This window comes from Cyrtonyx montezumae, unplaced genomic scaffold, assembly GCF_038088225.1.
Source record: "Cyrtonyx montezumae isolate F1298 unplaced genomic scaffold, pur_monq_1.0 scaffold_25, whole genome shotgun sequence".
Lineage (NCBI taxonomy): Eukaryota > Metazoa > Chordata > Aves > Galliformes > Odontophoridae > Cyrtonyx > Cyrtonyx montezumae.
This window is the reverse complement of record NW_027071992.1, coordinates 3,346,523-3,364,253: the sequence shown is the minus strand read 5'-3', so window position 1 is coordinate 3,364,253 and position 17,731 is coordinate 3,346,523. Positions and strand designations below refer to the sequence as shown.

General features: G+C 35.8%; 1 protein-coding gene across 3 annotated transcripts in view; it reads left to right on the top strand.

Moving 5' to 3' along the window:
- Positions 1-17,731, top strand: part of ERBIN (erbb2 interacting protein) — a 107,180-nt gene that overhangs the window by 58,353 nt on the left and 31,096 nt on the right. For all 3 annotated transcript variants that reach the window (XM_065739769.1, XM_065739768.1, XM_065739767.1), the window contains 4 exons: positions 6,051-6,129; positions 6,872-6,961; positions 12,343-12,399; positions 16,458-16,521. In XM_065739769.1, the coding sequence (XP_065595841.1) occupies positions 6,051-6,129; positions 6,872-6,961; positions 12,343-12,399; positions 16,458-16,521 (290 nt within the window). The remainder of the gene's footprint in view (positions 1-6,050; positions 6,130-6,871; positions 6,962-12,342; positions 12,400-16,457; positions 16,522-17,731) is intronic.

Sequence of the window (17,731 nt, the reverse complement as noted above, 5' to 3'; positions counted from 1 at the left end):
AGGAATTTCAGAGTGTAGAATTGGAGAAAAACGCGAAGGCAGAGAGGTGGATTGGATTGCTGAGTTGTATGTAGACACTTGTCAAACAGTTCATAGAATCACAAAATCATTAAGGCTGGAAAAGACCTCTTAAGTCATCTAGTCCAGCTGTCTGCCTACCACTGATATTGTGCAATAAACAATGTTCTTTAATACCACTTCTGCACATTTCTTGAACACCTCCTGGAATAGTGACTCAACCACATTCCTGGGCTGCCCAATCCATCACCTGACTACTCTTTTGGAGAAGGTTTTCCTAATACCCAGCCTAAATCTTCCCTGCTACAACTTGAGGCCCTTTCATCCTGTCCTATTGCTAGTTACATGGGAGAATAGGCTGACCCACACCAGGCCACAGCCTTCTTTCAGGCCATTATAAAGAGTATTCATGTCTCTCGAGCCTCCTCTACTCTAGATTAAATAATCACAGCTCCCTCGTTTACTCCCCGTAAGACTTGTGCTCCAGTGCGATCACTAGCTTCACTGCCCTTCTCTGAGCATGATCAATGACCTTGATGCCTTTCTAGTAGGGAATGGCCCAAATGGCCCAAAGGAACACAGTACGCAAGATGCTGCCTCACCAGTGCTGAGTACAGAGTGATGATCTCTTCCTGCTAACTACGCTACTTCTGACACAAGCCAGGACCTCCTCCGCCACCTGAGCACACTGCTGGCTCTTGTTCATCTGAGTGTTCACCAATACCCCTGGTCCTTTTCTTGTGCAGATTCTGTCCGCTCTACCCCAGGCCTGTAGCATTGCCCGGGTTTGTTGTGGCCCAAGTGCAGGACTCGGCACTTGGTCTTGTTGAACTTCATCCCTCTGGCCTCAGCCCTGTTACCCAGTCAGCTTCAAGTAAAAAAGGAAATCCAGTGGAGCATGTTTTCAGAATATTGGTTTTTTTTTAGATAAGAGATTTAAAAGGAAATGTTTTTCTACTAAAGATTTTTTTTGTTTATAAAAAACTGAGAGAGTAAAGACTGCAAATAGGAAAAGCTATAATTGCAAGGTATTTTACTAGATTAGTGTGGTTGTCACAGTCTTCTTTGTGACGGTACAAGAAAAAACAGAGGTGCCTGAGCTGCTTTGACTACTGTGTACTGAGTGCCAACTTGCGCAGGGAAGCCACCCTTGTGCAGGGCTGGGCTGCAGCTCCGAGCAGGAAGGTATTGCTCTTCTACTGGCTGATCAAGCACCTCCTGGAAACCAGAGCTCCTGGCTGGCTGGAAACCAACTGTGGCAGGGGGCTTAGTAGGAGTTTTAGAAAGAGGGATGAACTTTTAAGAAGGAAAAATAGCTGCATAAGCATTGCATAGCAAATAAGTTGGTCTATAAGGCACTGCTTTGTGAGTAAAGTGTTGCTTTTAATACCACAGGTATGCAGAAATCCTGAATTAAGGTGGATTCTGTAAATATATATGAATACAGAATGAATGTGACTGATACCTCATTTTTTCAGTTTAAACTCCACGTTTACAAAATTTTTTCAAAATTTTTGGAACAGCTATGTATTCTTGAAATCTGGAAGGTTTTTGACTACCATATTTGATCCATATTAGCTGTCAGTATAGCTGTAGCGGAGGGCTGAGTGGGAAAGCACATGGAAGCTGTGCTTTTTATGGTGGAGCTGCAGGTCCTTGTAGCTACTTGTCCAGAATTTAAGACCAGGATGAACAGATTAGCTCCAGGAGGAATGTGTGTAATTAACGTTGCTTTCAAGCTCGTGCAGACTGGACCTGTATGTTTGCCTGTGTCTTTTACACTTGGAAGGATGCAGAATGGAAAAGGTGCATGGAGGGCTGTGGTTTCATTTGTTTTGCAGCAAGAGGTCTGTTGTTGTACTGTCTACTATTCCAGGAGAAAAACTTCTTATTTGCATGTTTCCTACAAATCGAAAGATCCATTTATTTCTATATATAGATCTGTTATTCTCTGGAGGCATTACCCATGACTTGCTCAGGACTTTAGGAAGTGAACCAGTACTTTTTTTTGGAAAGACTGTGCATAAAATCTTTTGATGTGAAAACAAAAAAAGAGGTGGCACTTGATTTGGAAGTAATGCCACTTCTGTCTCTAGCAGTAATAGTTTGAGTAACCGAAATCTGGAAATACTAGTCCAGGCATTAATGGAGAAAAATATGGCTACGGGAACTGAATATAAGAAGCAAAGCAAATTAACCCCTAGCTGCAGTAGGGCTGAAACAACAGTGTACTGGGATCTCGGCTTTAGGTGAGCTGCACAGCTGCAAAGGCTTCTACCAGCAATGGATTTGGACTAGCACTGTTTTCTGTAAACGTAGGAATGCCAATATTTCTGAATTAAAAAGGCTTTCTGATGGATAGTAAAGCTGGTTCCAGTTTTCTCTGCCGTTCTGCAAGTAATGCTGTCCTTGGCGATAAGAAAGGATTAGCGTAAATCCAGATGGTGAGTGAGACCCCAGTTATACTCACAATTGCCTTAATCCAGTCTGAACAAAGAGAGAGACATTAGCGCACATTTGCTCAATGGAGCTGTGCCAAAACAATCATTCCTCTCTGGGGAGTTAAAGGTCAGGCGAAATTCCTTATTTCAGTCCTGCTATGTGATCCAGAACAGAGGTCGATTACCCACAGGTTTCTGCCTGTTGACCTGAAATCCCCCTGTGAGTTTTTTGGTATGCCCTTCGGCCATGTTAACCACCGCTCTGTACATCCCGCTAGCTGGTGAGCTGTAGCCAGATAAGTGTTCTGAATTATGAATGCTTTCTGGTTTTGGCTCAGTCCAGACAATAATTTAGATTCCATTCCTTACCTAGATGCCAAGTTTTCTTTGACAATCTTCTAGGCTCTCATCCCCACTTCTTTTTGTTTGTTTGTTTTGTAGTAACAAAATGTAGTAACATTATAGTAGAAACTGGCCAGTGTATTTGAAAATGACTGAAATTTGGGAAAACGGGTTGGAAGGGACAGACAAATAAATGTAAGTGCTATTACGTAAATGTTATTTCTGTGGGAGATGGCACTGCAAAAAGAACTTTGCTCTCAGTTCAGTTCATATAACCAGAGGTTAGCATTAAAGATGACCAGCAAATCTTATTTTCTCCTCTTATTCTCTGGAAACGGTCATAGTCCACAAATGTAACGGTTTGTGATTTTTGAAAAAGCAGCAAACGTTATCTGTAAATCAACTACAGCAGAGAAATGGGATGGAGGTGATTGTTGTCATGTAAAATAGGAAACAGCAGTCTAAGAAACCCAGCTACAAGATGTTTCTCATAGAGGATAGGAGAAAGCTGCAGTAGTCTAGATAACCCCTCAAATCAGTAATCTGTTTCATCTTCCTCTTCTCTAATGCTTATGTACTTAAGAAGTATATACTTAAGGAATCCATAAAAGATCCTAAAGGAAAATGAAATTTAGAACAGAATGTGGGTTTCATGTTGTGGTTCCACTGCACTGTGGAGGGTGGGAGATAGTAAATTCATTAGTATGGTGTTACAAATGGAGTGTGAAAACACATATTCATGTAGACCCTTGAGATTTGCTGAGCTGTCTTAACAGGAGAAGACAATTCAGGACATTAAGGATAGATGGTACGTGGAGAAAGAACAAATCCTCTTGAAAGTGCTATAAGAAGCATTTTTTATCTTCTCTCATCTTCTCCCATTGTCCTTCTGCCCAGTGTATTTTCTTTCTTAATAACTTTTTTGAATTTGTTCTCTTCGTGGGAGAATATTAATCTAACATTAACTGTATGTTTTGAGTGTCCAGGAAGGATATGTGAAGAGACGGTCTGAAGGTTGTTGTGTAGGCAGTTAGCAAATGCTAACTGCTTATTTCCTGTCACCTGACAAAGAGGAACAGCCTCTGAAATTTATCTTCTGAACCAGTATTGAAAACACTGTTTTTTTTTCAATACACCAGTATTGAAAACACATTCAATGCTACTTTCCCCATTTTACTGATCTTCTAACAATGGCTGCCACCATTTATCTGACTGAATTGTTGAATGAATTTGTAAAAGCAGTGCGTACTATACCAGTCTTGGGCCTAAGAACAGGAAAAATTGAACTCAGGAGCTGCTTCACTGTTAGTTTTTCTTATATAGGTTGAATTTCTGTTGTTAATTTGTTGTTAAAACTCTTGCCCAAGGCATAATCAAACAAGAGACTACTGTGAAGTCCTCTAATTTTGTACAAAAACATTGGTATAACATGTTTGTATTTGGATAGCTAATAATGTAGTTGGTTGTTTTTTTGAGTGCGTGTTTACTGACTTCTTTCAGAAGATGTGTTATGTGTTTTGTTTGCTAGGTAGTTATTGCAAATTCGAGTCTTCTGTGCTTCAAAGACTTCTTGATATAGGCAGTGGCAACATTAGTAATAAAAGAATTGTAGCATGTTGGAAGAGAGCAGTCTTTGATCTAAGGATCAAAATTACAAGCAAGCCAGAGCTTATCTTTCAGAATAACTAGGATTACAGAATCTCTAATGGCATTAAGACAGGAACATTACTTTGACTCCAAGGAAGAACTTAGCAGCGGTTTATTGAGATTATTGTAGACATGATTTTAAATAGACAAAGTTGTGACATTAGAAAAAAAAAAAAAAGAAAAAAGTGTCAGGGAGAGGGCACTTTAAAATAAATAAAAAATATCAATGACTTCCTCTAGGCAGGTTTCACACATGCTAGATTTTTGTGCATCTGGTATGGCAGAGGATTGTGTGTCTGTTTAGATGCTTTCCATTTGTATGTCTGGATATACTTATTTGGTGAAAGAGGCTTCTTGCTACAACAGGAATTAAAATCACACTTTCTTAAATTCCTTGGGAATGTTTTCCTTAATATAAAGAGGATGTGGCAGCAGTATCCATCTTTCCATGGTACTTTTCTAATCTTTCTATAAAGCTGCTTTCATCCTGAAGGTATTGCTGTATTTCAGAAATGAAGCTTCTTTACGTTCTAAGCATATAGTTTCGATTTTAAGCTAAGAGGGATAAAGTGAATCAGTAGTCCCTATCTTCTCTGTTGACCCTGTTCACAGGTCCACTCAAGTTCATATGAGTCAGAAGTAGTTTTTTAGACATCTGGTCTGACTAGCAGGTGTTCCTGTCAAGAAAGACCTAAAAATCTACTTTGACAATGTTAAGAGTTTCGGCTTAATTTGAACTGAAGTAGACAGTGACTTCTCTCCCCGAACGCCATTGGTGAACTGATTTACTATGAAAATATGGTTGGTTTTTTTTTGCTACTTGTGTTATTGGATGGCAGTGATTTCTCTTAGGTTATAATATATTGTGTTAATCTTGTTAACTGCACAGATGTGGACAGACCCTAACTCTGAACACCTGTATTTAAGTATAAGAACAATGTAGTGATACATTGCAAAAGTAAATGCTGTTGTGAGACCATAGTTTGACTTATTCTATGGTATAATGATAGTTGAGGTGAAAGTCCTGGGAAACAGAATGGCTCAGAGCTGACTTCTTACTGATGTCGTGTATACCCATCTTCTGTTTTCAAGGCCTGTATTGTCAGCTTCTGACAAATACAAATTTGTTGGCAAATTAATTCTCTAGCATTTATGCAGGTTATCTTAGAAAAAAGAGGAGATTCCTTATTGACTTACACTTCATACAAGTGTATCTGCAACATTCTTTTTTCCTTCTGTACAAATAATTTGAAGCTAACAGCAGGGTGTATGGTAGATCTGTGGAGATCTCTTCAGAACCATTAAATCTTTAATTGTTCTTTCAGATCGGTGAGAATTGTTACACTGACTCTGAAATGTTGTTTTGTGAACTCACTGCTATGCAATGAAATACACGAGAAATAGAATAGCAATGAAATTGATTTTGCTAAGAGTGTTTATTTCATGAAAACCATATCTTAAGTGAAACATAAGAGAACTAGTCCATCAGCTTCTAAATGGGTAAAGTTTTTATCACTAGCAGTTCTTTGTGCACCATTTTTATGCCTGTTTTAAAGCATAGTGGTTGAAGATTGTTTCCCTTCCTTTCCATGTATTTTGCAGGCATACAGGAGTTTCCAGAAAATATAAAAAACTGCAAAGTCTTGACAGTTGTTGAGGCCAGCGTAAATCCAATTTCAAAGTAAGTTTGTGATTTTTATGGTACTTATTGTTTTACACAAGCACTGATGAATCTCACGTGTGTTCCAGTCAACTTTTTGTGAGCCAATTCTTGTAACTGGAGGCAAGGAACAGAGGTACCTGAGAATTATTTTTATTAACCTCACTCTACTAAGATGCACTTTAGCTATGCTACTGAAGTAATTTGCCTAATAAGTTATGTGAGGCATCCTACATTATACCACTCAGCTTTGTCAGGTTTTTTTCAGTCCACTGCTTCTTTATGAAGGTAGAGAAGTATGTTTAAAAATTCTGTTTCTTAAGAGCAAAAATTTGTACCACAGTCTTTCTGACAACCTACATTCATGGAGTTATCTGTCATGTTCTATAGCAATACAGTTAGTTTGCCAAAGTGGTGCTACTAGAGATATGAACTTTATGGAAGGTAATTATTCTGGGGAAAGAGAAGTGTTGTATAAGTTTTTATTCATCATATTGCTTCCAAAGGTACCTTTTCTGCACTAAGTGTCTGGAGATCATGACTACATAGCAAAGACTGTGTTTGTTATTTGTTGTTTTCGCTGCCTGTAGATACTGCCCTCAGTATTTAAAAATAATTTTCAAACCAGTTTCAGGTACCTCCATACCTTTTAATGTTATTTATATGTAGGACTTGAGTACTGTATTGTTCTTTAATACATCATTAAGTCAAATGCCTTGAATGTAATTGAATTGAAGGTACGATGCTACTTTTTTATTTACAGGCTTCCAGATGGATTTTCTCAACTGCTAAACCTAACACAGCTGTACCTGAATGATGCATTTCTTGAGTTTTTGCCAGCCAACTTTGGCAGGTAAGTTGAATTTGGAACATGGTATCTGTGTTTGATTTTAACTTTGTGTAGAGCATTCTCTGCTGCTTCTCAAGCAGAGTGCAGACAGGAGGAGGTGAGGAAGAGTACATAACCAAATTTATGCTCTGTTACTTGAAAAAACCTCATTTGTTATCATTTTTCTTCATTGTTGTCCTCTTCTGTAAAGCTTGCTGTATACTATAACTTATTCAACGGTGAGGCAAATTGTGAGGTCACAATTACTACTAACTAGTTTAGAATTAATCATTTACTGTAGTTAACCTGAAAACCATTTCTCCAAAACTGTGCTTACAGCTTCTTAATAGCTATTAAGAGTACATCCTGGCTTTAAAATATAAATAGTGACTTAAAACATCCTGACTTGTAGCCAAGTGAATGAAACTGAAATGAATGTTTCTCTCATCAGTTGTTTTGAAGCAGATTCAGAATACTTCACATGCTTACTAATGGTATTGCACAGAAAATATACAGTTCTTTAAGAAAGAAATTACAGAAGAAATAAATAAGAAAATAATCTGATAAAATGTTTGTGATGATATTTGAAAGAACCAGAACTCAAGAAAAAGCAGGAGCTAGTAACAAACAAAGCTGTCAAATTTTCTTCAGAATAACCCTTCACTCCTAATTGTTCAATTGTGTAGAAGAGATGTTGAAAAGTTTATTTTTATTGAAGTTCTTGAAATATAACTAAACTATTGCCAACAGATCTTAACACTGGGACAAATTAAGTATGTATTTGACTTCCTCCTAGCTCAGAAGTTCTGAGCAGAAGTGGATTTCTAAATTGCTGAATTAGTAAATCAGAAATGTTCTTCCAGTCAGGATTTCTGTTCTATATCCTGATAGCTTTTCTTTCTTTTCAAAAGCTTTGTGTTTGTGGATTGTTTTTTTTTTTGTTTGTTTGTTTGTTCATTTTTTTGTCATGTAACATCAGTTTAGTTCTTTTCTTCCTCTAACATATCCTATTTATTAAGGTACTCTGAAGCTGAGCTTGTTCTATAAATACTGCGATTCAAACTAAGACGAGTCATTCTGATTTCTGCTCCATCCTATGCCATGTAGACAAATCATATCCTTTATCATTTGTAGATACAGATGGTCTAAATTCTTTTTCTCTCTGGTATGACAGGCTTGTCTTAGTGTCTTATTATCTTAGTAGATCTTGGAACTAGTTTCAGTTTTAATTTTTTTTATTTGTTAGTGTAATGATGGAGGATTGCAACATACATAACTATATTTAGGATTCAAATTGAGATCTCTTAATGGCTTATACAATGTCATGATTATCTTCTTGTTTCTCTTGGAAATGTCAGTGATTACACTCTAGTGCTCCTCTAGTGCTTTCTGCAGCTGCTGAGTGTTGCTTCCCACATGATAAACTTATCAATTGAACAGCTCAGTTAAAAATGAGTGATTATCCTATGAGGATATAATAACATAATCCTTAAGGTTTTGCAGTATTTTTTTCCCTATGTCCTAATATTCTATTGTACTATGACTGCCTTTTTAGACTAATCATTTTTGCCTGTCCTTTTCTATTGAAAAGTACTGAACAAGATAGACGCGAAATGGGTCTTTGAATAACAATTGGTATTCTTTGGCCTGATGCTTTAGGAAAGAAAACCGTGTAATGGAAATTACTTGTTGTATATTTACACAGCTTTTATAGCATTTACCTCCATTTTATTTTCTCCTTCAAGACTAGTGCTCAAGCTTTGCATGTTATTGAGGTCAAGGATATCCATTTTCTTTCCCCCTTCTTTATGAGCATTACTTACTTGCTGTTCTTTAGTGATACTTGTCAAGCCTGTTAGGCTTATTAGAAATCACTAGATGCGATTAGATGGGGTGTTTCATTTCGAATTCTGAGATGAAAACGGTTTTTTTCCACTTCTAAATCCTATTCTGAATGTATTCTTTAGCAGCTTGGGTCCCAGAGTTAGCCTTCATGCCAATGCACAGAATTCTGAAAACTGTGTATGTGTATAAAAGAAAACTACATCTGTCATATACCTAACCATATATATGCAAATCTATAAGCAGAATATTTTAAACCTGAAGCACACTGCACATGAATATTTAAACAGCTTCAAAAGGGAAACTTCACAGTTAAATGTTTAAAACAAAGAGGTGCATGTTCAGCATCATTTTAAAAATGCTAAGAAAGTTGTCTGTATTGTTGAGTTTTGCTTCCAGAGAACTAATTTTGTGATTTTTATTGATTTTACTTTTAATGTTGTTTCTCAATAATTTGCAGAAGTAGTTATTTTAAGCAGTATCTAAAATAGGATATATTTTAAATTAAACATACAGTGGAGATTGAACTGAAAACTTGATTTAGTTACACCTAAGTAAGTTTGCAAACTTATGCAAAACACAGCCCACTATAGGATGCATGTATTTGAGTCCTGTGTCATTTTTAGTTGTGATTTTAGGAGAGTATTCCTCCATTGATAAAGCTGCTAAAGAAGTGATTAAATCAGAATCCTTTATCTATGAAATATTAGTAGCTGTCCAACGAGCAACTACTGTTGTATACTGAATTACTAAGTATGCAATTTGACATTACATGAATAAAAATATGAAGAATATATTAAGATGAGCAAGGTAGAGGTTTTATTTCATGTAGAGGTTTAATTTTAAATAAAAGTTATTAATGTAGCTTAAGTCGGTTACATAAAAATTGTGCAATAATAATTTTAATTCAATTACATTAGGTGCACTTGAATAATACTCCCCTATAGCTCTGTGTTTAGGTGTTATGTGAGTATTGATGGCTATGTATTTTTACAGCTGAGAGATTGTTTTCTGCCAAATATGAGAAATTTTTGTGATAGGATGGAACAGAAAATGTGTATTCTGCCATTATGACTTATTTTCCAAGCTAAAGATTCATTTTTTCAGTTTCATAGCAGGAATTGAGATGCTCAGCATGGGTCTGTACACCAGAAAAATAAAGAGCAGCTAGGCTAAGTATTTGATGTTTGTTATTACATTGAACTTGAGTTAACCTCCAGTAATAATGGAAGAAATGGCAACTACTTGAGGTCAATATTTCTTGTTAATTACTGCAAGAAAATTGCTATTTTAGACATGGCCTCTATCTGCCAACCTGGAGAAACTGAAAATATTTAGCTAGTAGCCTCTACTCATAACAAATTAGATATTTTTATCTCCAGACTTGGAAGATTAGCTGAAGAGAGAGTAGGACATGAAATAAGGTCACAAAGCTGTGAACAGATCACCAAAGGCAGTCTTTTAAGCTCACAGAATGAGCTTATTAAAAATGTTGTACAGTGAGTTCTGGCAAAAGTCAGTGAAGTGTGTGTGTACCTATATATAGCTTAGCATGTGAATGCTTCTCCTGCTTTAAACTGAGAAATTTGACTGCATAAGTGTGTTGTGAATTAAAAATAAAACCTATTTCCCCTGTCATCAAAGCAAAGCACCAGTGGGGGACTAATGTAGTGTTTAATTATGGATGGTAGTCATCCCAAAATTTTCTCAGGTGACAAGTGGTAGGGCAGAAGGGAAATAGGCTTAAGTTTTACTAGGGAAGTTTAGATTTTATATCGGGAAAAATTTATTCTTGAAGACAACAGTCAAGCATTGAAACAGGCTGCCTGGGAAAGTGGTGGAGTCAAGTCCCCATCCCTGGAGGTATTTACAAGATGTGGCAGCAAGGGACATAATTTAGTGATGGGATTTAGTAGCTCAGGTTGACAGTTAAACTTAATGATCTTGAACTTCTTTTGTAACTTAACTTGAGAGCTAGGAAGTTGACCTTTCCACCTATGTTCTAATCAAAGCAAAGAGCTTAGTAGCTTCAGTAAGCTTTTGAACAAGTGTAAGAAATATCTTCCATTTGCTTTGCCTTTCAGCTCTTTTGTTTTACCTCTTGTTAGAGGAAAGAACTCCTTTGAAAAAAATGTATTTTAGAACGTGGAAAATGCTCTCCTTAGTGCAGAGTGGTGCAAAATCAGGACTCCAGCACTTTCTAAGTCTGGATGCTTGTGCAGCTCCCTGTTGGCCAAGTCTGAACAGGATTCAAATGCCATTTTGATTATGGATTGCTTGTGCAGCCACAATAGTATTACAACAGGTGGAGATATATATATACATATATATATATATATATACCTATACCTAGCGATTCAAGGAGAGAAGAGGTTTAACTTTTCTGTTTCAGATACCCACTGTAGGGTATTGTTTCAATCTTGTTATAGGTTTGATTTTTCTTTGAAAAGCTTTCAGGGAAGCGGTTCCTCTCCAGCAATTGCTACCAGCAGGTAGCACTTGCTTGCCATGGTGGACTAGGCTGAGTTTTGCTCTGTTTCAAGGTAATGGTTGTTTTATTAGGTTATCTGTAGGACTTCTCTTTTCAAAGGCATACAAAAATGAGAGAATGTTTTGAGGAAAAGAAAATACTGTTTTCAGGCTATTTTTGCTTAAAATATAGTTCTCACACCGTATAGGTTTTCATCTGTGTCCTTAAAACATACTCACTTCTGCCCCTTCAGGAAGACTGGCCTGTTCACTAAATTCTTTTTTTTTGGTCCTGAAGCTTTCTATCCTGTTCTGTCAATGCAGTATGTGTACAGTTCTTGTCTTTTTTTAAACCAAATTCAGGTTTTTTTGTTTTACTTAACAGAGAATCTTGTCACTTCTGTCCTAATGCAAAAAAAAAAAAAAAAAAGTGATGGGATCAGTATGTTGCTTTACTATCAAGACTGCCTTGAACTTACCTGTGCCAAGCAATTCAGTTTGCGGTTTAGAGGTTATTTATATTGCACCCAGAGTTTACTCAGAGAAAACTCAAACTACCTTCTAACAGAAATATCAAAAGAAGCTGACTAAAAGCAGAATATGGGAGAAAATCTGATAGGAATTTAAATTTTTGTTTTTAGCTTTTGTGAAAACACAAGTATTCTACTGTTAGAGGCCTTTCAGGTTAAATGCTTTGTATTAGAAATTAGTCATCGTAAATTGTTCTAAATGATGCTGCCTTTCTTCTTTTATTTCATGTCCACTTTATGTGAGGACACCTTATACTGATGAATGGAATTAAATGCTTAAAAAACTGTAGGCTGAAGGAAAAGACCTGTGTATGAGGTGCCGAAAAGTGGGCAATATCCAGTTTGCTTGCCACAGTGCAAAAAGTAAACCTTAATGAATAAATGAATTTAAAATAACATGCAGATTTCTGTACAAAATATGTTCGTATTCTTTCAGGAAAATATTCAAAACTTGTTGAGCTCTTTTAAGTATAGCAGTATAAGAAAGTAGTGAGATTGCTTTTGTGGTAGTGTGTGATAATTTGTTTTTGTTGTTGTTGTTTGTTTGTTTGTTTTTTGTTACAGATTAACTAAACTCCAGATATTGGAACTTAGAGAAAACCAGTTAAAAATATTGCCAAAGTAAGTATGTCTGAAATTTATATGATACACTTTGGAATGTTTCTTCTTAAGATTTGCTAATAAAGTAATACATATATATATATATAAAAAGTAGATTACAACTTAAAATTTGTACCTAAATAACTAGAGTAACTTCTCACATGAAACTTCCTCTTCATAACTGCTGAAGCTACTTATCCCAACTGAGTAGTTTTCATATGCAGAAGTTCACCTGAATTCTTTTTTTTTCCCCAATATTCTGCATTGTAAAGTTCTGTCCATGTCTGGCTCTGTAGATTTCTGATCCCACTGTAGATCTGTTAAATCAGAATTAGGTCTTTTCAGGATGAGTCTGAAGTATCTGGAGATCTTCTTTTTTTTGCACTCAGCATTTTAACTGTGTCCTCTGAGGAGCAGCTGGGGAAACTGTAATTGTTCAGTCTGGAGAGGAGGAGGCTCAAGGGAGACCTTATCACTCTCTGCAATGACCTGAAAGGAGGTTGTAGTGAGGTGAGGTGCTGGCCTCTTTTCCCACGGAGAGATAATGGCTTTAAGTTGAGCCAAGGGACGATCAGGTTGGATATGAGGGAAAATTTCTTCTTGGAAAGAGTGGTGGTGTATTGGAATAGGCTGCCATGGGAAGTGCTGGAGCCATCAACCCTGAAGAAGGTATTCGAGAAAAGGAGAGTTGTTACATTGAGAAACATGATTTAGAGATGCAGTGATGATTGGACTAGATGATCTTAGTGGTATTTCCAATTTTAATGATTCAGTTATTCTTTCTGTATCTGGGTACATACCTTATGGCTGAGTTCCTGAAACTTAGCATTGGCAATTAAGATCACTGTCTATATCAAATGTGGAGTTTGAGATGCTTACTCAGAATGACTGAGAAAATGTAATTCACATAATATGAACAATTTTTTGCACTTAATGTACTTTACTGGTGAGGAAAATGTATTGTACAAAATCTTTAATGCAGAGTATTCAGTGTTTTGAATTGCTTTAGTGTAATGGAAGCACATTCCTCAGCCATATTTTCTGTGGTTGAAAAATAATTTTAGAAATTGCTACAGTGTTTGTTTTAACATTAAAATAAACTATACATACCCCTTAAAATCTGTCGTCTTGCTCCTTGCAAATCTTATTTCATCAAACCCACTCATCACGGCAAGAGGTGTAGTCCTCTTTTGGCAACAGAAGAACTGGTGAAGAAAGGTACTAGTTTCAAGCAGTGCAACTATTTCAGATGCTTTATCATAGAAGAGAAGGTGCTAACTGTTGTAGAGTCTCCATCTGGTGCATGTTAGCAGAGACTTATACGAGTAGGACAAAATTTCCAGCCCTTCAAGTACAACGGACCTGTTTCCTAGTGACTAAACTGTTTCATTCAAATTCCATTTTTGTCTGTTTAGATACAATACTGCGCCTGCTGATAAAAAATGCCAAAACTTCAATTTGGAATGAAATATATAGTATCAGAATGTGTGAATGTAATTTTTTCAAGCATTCTACCTCTATTAATGTGACAGAAATCATCTCTTTCCTTCGTTCTGATAATACTAGTTTTTGAAGAAAGAAATAACGATGCATAATTTGGGCTGGTAACTATATAAATGAAGTTACTCCCAATGGAGAATGTGTGCCTATAATTAAAACATATAACACAAGTTTTGTTCACAATGTTACTGACTTTAATTGCTGCAGTTAACACTAATAGCATGAATTTCGTCTGATATTTTTCAAAGAGTAGTTTACAAAAATCTCTCTGATTTATGGAACTTCTCTTAAAGCTGCTAGGAATTCTTCTTCTTGATTTCAGTGTACTTAGGTTTTCATCCTTGCTGGAATACTGAACATCGTTTGTCCTCTGCAGCACCTCCTGAATGATCTACAATACCTGCTGAGCTCCTTCCTTTATTATTCTCTTCTTCTACACTTGTGGTTCAATTAAGGCAGATTAAAGCTTTGGAGACTACTATACACATATAATTACGTATTTTGCTACAGTGAGGGTCTTGAATAATCTATTATTTGTGTGATGTACACTTTGGAACTCAGTTGTTTTAACCAGCAAAGTCATCTGTGGCCTATTATGTCAGAATAGAAACTGATAGAAAATTATAACTAGCAAGGTTTGAAAAACTGTATTCTGAAAGGAAAATGTTTCAAATCGTGTATAAAATCAGTTGGTTTTTTTTTTTTTAACTGATAAGATACAGATATGCAGCAGTATATGCCAATATTTTTGCTATGGAAAACAAATTTTTTCTCATTTTCCTGTCACTCTCCTTTTTTAATGTTTTTTTGTACTGACTGCTTCTTTTGAATATATAAGGAGGGATGTGTTTAAATACCTACCAAATCAACTAGCCCTCTTGCTGAATTAAAAATGTTCATTATTTAACACTAAATCATAAAGCACTTAAAAGTCTGTTAATCAACGTCGGTAATTATTGCCTATGTACTAAATTAACCTTTCTTTGTGTGAAATACATCATTTTTTGGAGCTTCTCAACACCCAGAAGCTGCTAAACTGGCAGTGTTATAATGCAAACCAGCTCAATAAAAAGATTTTTACAAAATGTGCACAGAGAATATTTTAGAGTCATTTATCTTTTACCCACTTTCCCAGCTTTAGCTTAATGCAAACATAAAAAGATAAATATGAACTTTTTTTCTTTTTGAAAAATTTTATACTGTTCTCTGTTGTACAGTTGCTGATAAAAATGAGTAACTTTTCAAAGCAAGCTTTTCAATAGGACAAACAGAATGATTCAGGGCCAGTCTTGCATCATGAATTGTATGTTACTTGAAGTACGCAGGATTGCTAACCTCAGTGAAACTGCTAATTTACAGCATTAGAATCAGACTACCTATACCATTAGCACAGGACCAATTTTACAGCAAGATCACTAATTTGAAGTATGAAACAGATTTTTCAGTTTGTCATGGCATTATGCAATCCCTTTCATCCATAATTTGATGATCAGGTATTTTTTGTCTCCATTCCTGTATTCCTCTGTTTCTTTATAACTAAGTCTCCCTGATATTTTAACATTTTCAGAGTATTAGAAGCTTTGTGTGCATTTTACCTACAAATGTAGTTATGTAATCAATATAGGAAAACGAGGATATGCTATTTTAAGGAAAGATTGCTGTAACATAGCTGAAAATACTATGAATTATGCAGTAGTGAGGAGGGTGTCTTACAAACACATTTATATATTTTACAGTTGAGTAGATATGTTTGTTCGATTAGAGTTTTTGGCAAAAATACAGGAAAACAAAGTTTTTTTATTACACTGCCAACTTTATGCAAGATATCATTGACTGTTCTGGTTCAGTAGTAAACAATCTAATGCATTAAAGGGGAATGAAAGAGAAGCAACTGATTTCTGTTAAGGAAATAAAAATAATTTGTATAGTGATTTTGAGTGGATATTCTCTATAAGGTAAACATAAATGGAGAGAAAATTTTGCCAAAACACAGCAAAAGCAGTCTTGCCCTGTCTCAGTCATTGATTTAGTCTTTGCTATAAATTGGTTTAAGAAGTACTGATATATCATAATATCCAGTTTAGTAATCTAGTCCTCAGTTTTAGGACAAGAAGAATAATTAGGATTCCCCTGTATTCTGGGCTGCTGACAAAATTGATCCAGTGTAAAAGGGGAGAGTGTTGGCTGTTACTGTGATTCAACAGTGGCCTTGTCTGTTTTTGGTATTTGTTAGGAAGTGGTCTTTCTTTAGGAGGAAAGCTTTGATGATTTTAACAATAGGTGAAAAGCTCAGGCAACTGAAGACTGACTTCACTAAGCTAACCTTTATCATAAAGATAACTCTAGTGATATTCAGTTTTTGTAAACTTATTCATAGATGCATTTCTCTGTGTGGCAATCACAGTGTGATCATTAGTGTTTAGTTAGTCGAACAGTATGGAAATTTTACCTCATGTAGATAATGATCTATTTACAGAACAGCATCGCTACTTAATACTGATTCTTATAATATATTTAGATGAATACAAGAAGATTGTATTTCCTTAGTTCTGATTCTTATTAATCCCCTTCCTCTGCAGAACTATGTCCAGACTAACCCAGCTGGAAAGACTTGACCTAGGAAGTAATGAATTCACAGAAGTGGTGAGTTATATCTAAACGGAGCTTTGATTTTTTTTAATATGTATCTTTATTAAATGATAAATTTGCAGTCATTAGGAAAATGTGAAAATTGTCTCAAGAATTTTGCTACGAAGCAAATATTACTGATACCTTATTCTCCTCTATGGAGCCTGCTTTTAAGATCCTGCAGTTTCTTTGGCATGTCAGTATGTGTTTGAAAATATAAGACTGGCATAGTGGGACTAACGTGACACTTTAATGTCAGTGGTAATACATGTATGAATTATAAATGTAATGGCTTGACTTATAATAAATTGTAAACACTTGTTTATCTTGTTTAACCTTGCATTTCTATGTAAGGTCTGCATAACTTGCCTTTTTTAGTGGCTACAAGCTGTTAAGATTCAAGATAAATTGTTTTAACTTTGAGTATTGTTGAAAGAAAACAAAACAGAGAAACAACCCACAATGTATGTGGTCAGAATTTTGCATTTGGTATCTATCTGCTTCTGTGAGTACTTTCCCATATAAGGGAACTGAAATAGAATAGTGGAATATGTTGACCTACATATGAAGCCGGACCTCTGTGTGCTACCAGTGGGCACTTCGTTAACCACAGATCATAAACACTTGCCTAGCTATGTGGCTTGTTAGATACAGAAGTGTATTTGAGGAAATGTTTGCTAGTATTATAATAATGAATGTTACTGCTGTATGCTCATTATAGTGTATATATGCCCATGGGAGCCTTAAAATTAACATACTCAACCTGATGTTATGCCGTAACAGCCAGGAAGCAGTTATAGCCTATGAAAGTACCTATTTGTTTATACTTCTGTCTGACTAGTTCATGTCTCCTAACCTTTTATTTGCAACAGGTCAACTACATATAACTTATTTTATTTAGGATCCTTCAGTGAAAATATAAGAGGGATAGAACAATAGTATTTTTCTTTTTCCTTTCCTTTTTTGTTTTTGCATCAAGATCTAAAATTCATTCACAATAAAAATATATATATATTTTGGAAAATTAGTTACTGGGTGCCAAGACTGAAGAAATATATATTGTGATACCGTGCATCTACAACATAAATAAATGGATTTCAATGTTTAACTGAACTTGGCTGTAATTGTTAGGGCACAGTACCACATGCTTTGTAATACTTTCTGAGGAGGGAGATTTAAATGATAAACATCCGTTCTGTATATGCTTTCCTATGATATGGTTTGT